This window comes from Hyla sarda, chromosome 4 (genome assembly GCF_029499605.1).
Source record: "Hyla sarda isolate aHylSar1 chromosome 4, aHylSar1.hap1, whole genome shotgun sequence".
In the NCBI taxonomy this organism is placed as follows: Eukaryota; Metazoa; Chordata; class Amphibia; order Anura; family Hylidae; genus Hyla; species Hyla sarda.
In genome coordinates, this window is record NC_079192.1 from 7,746,512 (window position 1) to 7,753,674 (window position 7,163).

A 7,163-nucleotide genomic window follows, 5' to 3' on the forward strand; every position below is an offset into this window, starting at 1 on the left:
CATGACGTTACAGGTAGGTAACACCCTATTGGTAGGCTGACTTGATTGTGTAACTTATTTATAAATTGCTTCTATTAAAAAATCTTAATCCTTCCTGTACTTATCAGCTGCTGTATACTACACAGGAAGTTGTGTCATTCTTTTCAGTCTGGCCACAGTGCTCTCTGCTGACACCTCTGTCCATGTCAGGAACTGTCCAGAGTAGGAGAAAATCTTCATAGCAAACCTCTCCTGCTCTGGACAGTTCCTGACATGGACAAAGGTGTCAGCAGAGAGCACTGTGGTCAGACTGAAAAGAATGACACAACTTCCTGTGTAGTATACAGCAGCTGATAAGTACTGGAAGGCTTAAGATTTTTATATAGAAATACTTTATAAATCTGTTTAACTTTATAGAAACAGCTTGTTTTTTTCTTAAAGGGGTATTCCGCCCCTAGACATTTTATCCCCTATCCAAAGGATAGGGGACAAGATGTCAGATCGCCGCGGTCCCGCTGCTGGGGAGCCCCGGGATCCCCGCGCTATCATTACAGCACAGAGCGAGTTCGCTCTGTGCGTAATGACGGGCGATACGGGAGACGGAGAAGCGTGACGTCATGGCTCTGCCCCTCGTGACATCACAGCCCATCCCCTTAATGCAAGTCTATGGGAGGGGGCGTGACGACCGCCACGCCCCCTCCCATAGACTTGTATTGAAAGGGGTGGGCCGTGACATCACGAGGGGCGGAGCCGTGACGTAACGATGCTCCGGCCCCTATACCGCCCATCATTACGTGCAGAGCGAACTCGCTCTGTGCTGTAATGATAGCGCGGTGCCACAGCGGGGATCCCGGGGCTCCCCAGCCGCGGGACCGCGGCGATCTGACATCTTATCCCCTATCCTTTGGATAGGGGATAAGATGTCTAGGGGCGGAATACCCCTTTAAAAGCATGTCTTTATTCAGTTATAAAACATAGGCAAGTAAAATGCAAAAAGATAAGGTGTTACATAGTCTCCATATACACAGATGTGCTAAAGCCGGATACACGCAGCAGATGTATATGATATAGGCGGACGATTACTGGATCCAACAATGAACAGCAAACACAACAACAGTAGTTAGAAGCCTCCTCACGTGTAGGACAGTCGGAAAGATCCACAAAGCAAGGGAAGTTCGTGTATGAAGTTCGTAAGAGGGCAGATTTAGGAGCAAATGATGGTGCTATTAGGGCCCTTAAGGGCCTGCGTGGGCATTGGCGACTGGTATATAGTAACACAACATTAAAGAAAGTACCTGCTTGTAAGTGGAAGCAAAGGAAGGGGGGAAAGCAGAAAGAGAAAGACAGGAGGAAAGAGGAACAGAAAAAGGAAGGGAGAAAAAAGCAAAGATGCTCTGGTAAGAGGTTGAGCACTTACCTCTCAAAGCGGACACAGTGGGGAACCTCTCGGGCACTCTAGCGTAAATATGGTTGGTAGTATAGCAAGAATGAGGTCAGAGTACATCATTAGGCAGAGAGGTGCAGTGTTGCAAAGTCCCCGGAAGACATAAACTCCGGCCAGGTCTCCAAATGTCATAAAACCTATCTAACTGATTTTTAGAGTCGGCTAGGAGCTTTTCCATCCGGTGAATATGGGAAACTTCACGGAGCCAGGACGAAACGGAGGGGGGAGAAGTGGATTTCCACAACCGTGGGATTACTGCTCTGGCCGCTAATAGGAAATGTAACAGTAATTTTGTGGAGGATCTAGGGAAGGAGTCCGGAGGCATAGAGAGGAGGATCAGTTTAGGATTTTTAGGGACCAAATGTGATGTCAGCTTAGATATTATATCAAGAGCTTGCGTCCAGAAGGGGGCCAGGATCGGACAATCAAGCCATATATGGGTCATGGTGCCACCAGGAGTCCCACAGCGCCAGTAGGCATCTGATAGATTTGTATAAATCTTCGTTAGAAGCGAGGGTACACAATACCACCTAGTGATAATCTTGTAAATGGTCTTGCGTGCTTTGCAAGATGTGGAGGATCGGGGGCACCGGGAAAACACAATTTTCCATTCCCTATCCGAGATGACACTCCCTAGCTCTCTTTCCCAAGCCGCACAGAATGCCATTGGGGCATCAGTGAGTAAGTCTAGTAAGAGGGCATAAGTGGTACTAATAGGCTTACAGATCGGAGTTGTGGAAAAGCAGAGGGCTTCGAATACAGTGAGAGTCCGCTGCAGCATCAAGGGCATCTTCTGGGTGTTATAGAAGTGTTGAAGTTGGTAATAGTGCAACTGATGTATAGGTGAGGGGGAGCATTCCGGAAAAAATCTAATAAGGGTTTAAGACCCGCCGGAGTTAACAGGTCATATAGGGGGGCCACGTCATCCCTACAAAGGGATAAAAAGTTAGTGGAATTTTGTGCCGGTGGGAAGGTCGGGTTATTAAGCAACAGGATTAGGGGACCAGATGCGGAAGTAATGGGTAGGCGTTTCAAGTAAGTTCCGTAGCCTGCAATCAGTGATGCTGTTACGCCGAGTGCTCCGGGTCCCTGCTCCTCCCCGGAGCGCTCGCGGCGTTCTCCTCTCTGCAGCACCCCGGTCAGACCCGCTGACCGGGAGCGCTGCACTGACATTCGCGATGGGGATGCGATTCGCATAGCGGGATGCGCCCGCTCGCGAATCGCATCCCAAGCCACTTACCCGTCCCGGTACCCGGCTGTCATGTTCTGGTGCGCGCGGCTCCGCTCTCTAGGGCGCGCGCGCGCCAGCTCTCTAAAATTTAAAGGGCCAGTGCACCAGTGATTGGTGCCTGGCCCAATCAGTCTAAATTAGCTTCCACCTGCTCCCTGTCCAAATAACCTCACTTCCCCTTCCCTTCCTTGCCGGATCTTGTTGCCTTGTGCCAGAGAAAGCGTTAGTATTGTCCAAAGCCTGTGTTCCAGATCTCCTGCTATCCTCATTGACTACGAACCTTGCCGCCTGCCCCGACCTTCTGCTACGTCTGACCTTGCCTCTGTCTAGTCCTTCTGTCCCACGCCTTCTCAGCAGTTAGCGAGGTTGAGCCATTGCTGGTGGATACAACCTGGTTGCTACCGCCGCAGCAAGACCATCCCGCTTTGCGGCGGGCTCTGGTGAATACCAGTAGCAACCCTAGAACCGGTCCACCGACACGGTCCACGCCAATCCCTCGCTGAAACAGAGGATCCACATCCAGCTAGCCGAATCCTAACAGTAGATCCGGCCATGGATCCCGCCGAGGTGCCGCTGCCCAGTCTCGCTGACCTACCCACGGTGATCGCCCAGCAATCGCAGCAAATTGCCCAACAAGGACAGCAGCTGTCGCAGTTGACCACCATGTTACAGCAACTTCTGCCACTGCTACAGCAGCAACCATCTCCTCCGCCAGCTCCTGCACCTCCTCCGCAGCGAGTGGCCGCTCCTAGCCTCCGCTTGTCCCTGCCGGACAAATTTGATGGGGACTCTAGACTGTGCCGTAGCTTCCGGACTCAATGTTCCCTACATATGGAGATGTTGTCGGACCAATTTCCTACAGAAGGGTCTAAGGTGGCGTTTGTAGTGAGTCTTCTGTCTGGAAAGGCCTTGTCTTGGGCCACACCGCTCTGGGACCGCAATGATCCTGCCACAGTCCAGTCCTTCTTCGCTGAAGTAGGTAGTGTCTTCGAGGAACGTAGTGTCTTCTGCCGAGACTGCCCTGCTGAACCTGGTCCAGGGTAATTCTTCAGTAGGCGAGTACGCCATCCAATTTCGTACTCTCGCCTCCGAATTATCTTTGAATAATGAGGCCCTCTGCGCGACCGTTAAAAAAGGCCTATCCAGTAACATCAAGGATGTGCTGACCGCACGAGAGATTCCTGCCAACCTGCAAGAACTTATCCATTTGGCCACCCGCATTGACATGCGTTTTTCTGAAAGACACTAGGAGCTCCGCCAGGAAAAAGACCTTGATCTCTGGGTACCTCTCTCACAGTATCCTTTGCAATCTACCCCTGTGCCTCCCGCCGAGGAGGCTATGCAAGTGGATTGGTCTCGCCTGACCCATGAAGAGAGGACTCGCCGTAGGGATAAAAATTTATGTCTGTACTGCGCTAGTACCGAACATTTCTTTGTGGATTGCCCTATTCGTCCTCCACGTCTGGGAAACGCACGCACGCACCCAGCTCACGTGGGTGTGGCGTCTCTTGGTACGAAGTCTGCTTCTCCACGTCTCACTGTGCCCGTGCGGATTTCTCCTTCTGTCAACTCCTCCTTCTCAGCTGCGGCCTTCTTGGACTCTGGTTCTTCTGGAAATTTTATTCTGGCCTCTTTGGTGAATAAGTTCTGCATCCCGGTGACCTGTCTCGTCAAGCCGCTCTACATTTCTTCTGTCAACGGAGTGAAGTTGGACTGCACTGTGCGTTACCGCACAGAGCCCTTGCCTATGAGCATTGGACTGCATCACGAGAAAATTGAATTTTTCGTCCTGCCCAACTGCACCTCTGAAGTCCTCCTCGGTCTTCCATGGCTCCAGCATCATTCTCCCACCATTGACTGGACCACCGGGGAGATCAAGAATTGGGGTCCTGCTTGCCTCAAGAAATGCCTCACGGCTGCTCCCAGTCCCGTCTGTCGGGCCCCAGTGTCTCCTCCTGTGCCTGGTCTCCCCAAGGCCTATCAGGACTGTGCCGTGCCTCCTCATAGCCCCTGTCCTGGTGACACTCTTCCCTGTGACATGCTTCACCCTCTGCCCCCCCTCCCCATTTTCATTCCTTCTGAACTACCTGCCGCTGATGTAGCTACCCAGGACTTTTTGTTCCAGAAGGAAACTCAAGAGGCGCCCCCTATGTTCTCCTTTCATTTGAAGGGACAAGGAGACAAAAAGAAGGGGAGACCTAAGGGGGGGGTACTGTTACGCCGAGCGCTCTGGGTCCCTGCTCCTCCTTGGAGCGCTCGCGGCGTTCTCCTCTCTGCTGCACCCCGGTCAGACCCGTTGACCGGGAGCGCTGCACTGACATTCGCGGTAGGGATGCGATTCGCATAGCGGGACGCGCCTGCTCGCGAATCGCATCCCAAGCCACTTACCCGTCCCGGTTCCCGGCTGTCATGTTCTGGTGCGCGCGGCTCTGCTCTCTAGGGCGCGCGCGCGCCAGCTCTCTAAGATTTAAAGGGCCAGTGCACCAGTGATTGGTGCCTGGCCCAATCAGTCTAAATTAGCTTCCACCTGCTCCCTGTCCATATAACCTCACTTCCCATTCCCTTCCTTGCCGGATCTTGTTGCCTTGTGCTAGAGAAAGTGTTTAGTGTTGTCCAAAGCCTGTGTTCCAGATCTCCTGCTATCCTCATTGGCTATGAACCTTGCTGCCTGCCCTGACCTTCTGCTACGTCTGACCTTGCCTCTGTCTAGTCCTTCTGTCCCACGCCTTCTCAGCAGTCAGCGAGGTTGAGCCGTTGCCGGTGGATACGACCTGGTTGCTACTGCCGCAGCAAGACCATCCCGCTTTGCGGTGGGCTCTGGTGAATACCAGTAGCAACCTTAGAACCTTAAGGTCAAGTTTATAATTAGATACCTCAGAGAATCTGTGGATAACAGTCAGTAAGGAGGGCAGGGATATCAGAGGAGAAGATAAAAATAGTAAAAGGTCATCCGCATATGCTGAACATTTGTAATGGCAGGGTCGCAGAGAGATCCCATGTGTATCGGGATGTTGCCTTATGTCTATCAGCAAATGTTCCATGCACAGGACATAAAGAAGCGGAGAAAGGGGGCATCCCTGCCTAGTGAGATTAGAAATGAAGAAAAAAGAGAATTGACCATTATTGCAGAGTTGAGCTTGGGGGTTGTGATAGACGGCCATGATGTGATTTCACATCACGTCAACCAGTCCAATTTGAACCAGAGAGGCATGTAGGAAGTCCCAGTCCACCCTATCAAAGGCCTTCGCCGCATCGAAAGACAAGAGCATTAGCGGGATACCTGTATGTTGGGCATGATGGATCGTAGAGAAGGTTCTCAGAGTGTTGTCTCTCGCCTCTCGGCCAAGGACGGAGCCCACCTGATCAGGATGGATGAGAGAACCCAGGTGGTCCGCAAGTCTATTGGCCAGGAGCTTGGCAAACAGCTTGGCATCTACGTTGATTAAAGAGATTGGCCTATAGCTAGGGCAGAGAAGGGGGTCCTTCCCGTATTTAGGAATTACTGTTATAAAAGCTTTCAGAAAAGAGGGAGGGAGAGGTGTCATTTGGGAAACTCCATTGAACGCTGAGAGGAGGGGAGTCGACAGTTCCACACGTAGTACCTTGTAGAATTTGGCCGTGTACCCATCGGGGCCTGGATTTTCACCAGCTGGCAGAGATGAAACTGCCGACTCAAGCTCCTCCGGGGTAAAAGGAGACTCCATGGCCTGAATAGCCTCTGTTGTAAGGGGGGGGGGGGAGTGCAGTCGACGCTATGTAGTGTTGGAGAAATAAGGAAGGCGGTGTTGCATCGGATGAAGTGACCGGCTTGGGTAGTTTATAGAGGTCTGAGTAGTGTTTATGGAATGCAGCAATAATCTCAGGGGTAAGGCAGGAGGTGGCGCTCGAGTCTGTTTTAATTGCAGGAATAAAAGTAGACGATTTTTTGTGTCTAAGGGCGGAAGCAAGTAGTCGACCTGACTTATTACTCCACTCGTAAAAGACTCTACCCGTGAGTTGCTTATAGTAGCGATGTTTTGTCGCCATGAGGTTTAACAATTCATGTTTGACCTTTATCAGCTCCCTATATACCTGTTCCTGTTGTGTGTGCTTGTGTGCGTTTCAAGTATTTGTAAGGTGTGGGTTAGAGACTTAAATTTAGCGGAGGCTTCCCTCTTCAACCTAGCCCCATGCTTCATTAGTACCCCCCTTAGAACACATTTCAAGGTGTCCCATTTTACAGTTGGAGCCATCAAGTCAGCAGCGCGGTCCTGCGTAAAATGGAGCACAGCTTCCTTAATGTCATGGAGACAGAGAGAATCCAACAGTAACGATTTGTTAAGTTTCCACGAAGCATGCGGCTTGGTCAAGGAGGGGAGCAGGAAGGAACAAAACACTGGGGCGTGATCAGACAGCATCATAACCCCTATGGAGGCTGTAGTGGCGTATTGGAGTAGATGGTGCGGGAAAAAGACATAGTCAATTCTACTGTAGCTAGAAAAGACAAAAGATACAGCACTCCATGGTGTG

The 7,163-nt window shown here is 51.3% G+C and overlaps 1 protein-coding gene across 1 annotated transcript in view; it reads right to left on the reverse strand.

The window, feature by feature from the left end:
• The window catches only part of LOC130367197 (NXPE family member 3-like), a 44,356-nt gene extending 37,998 nt beyond the window's left edge, over positions 1-6,358 (reverse strand). Inside the window, 1 exon segment of the mRNA XM_056569601.1 lies at positions 6,014-6,358. Within this exon segment, the coding sequence (XP_056425576.1) occupies positions 6,014-6,358 (345 nt within the window).
• Between the last annotated feature and the right edge of the window lie 805 nt (positions 6,359-7,163).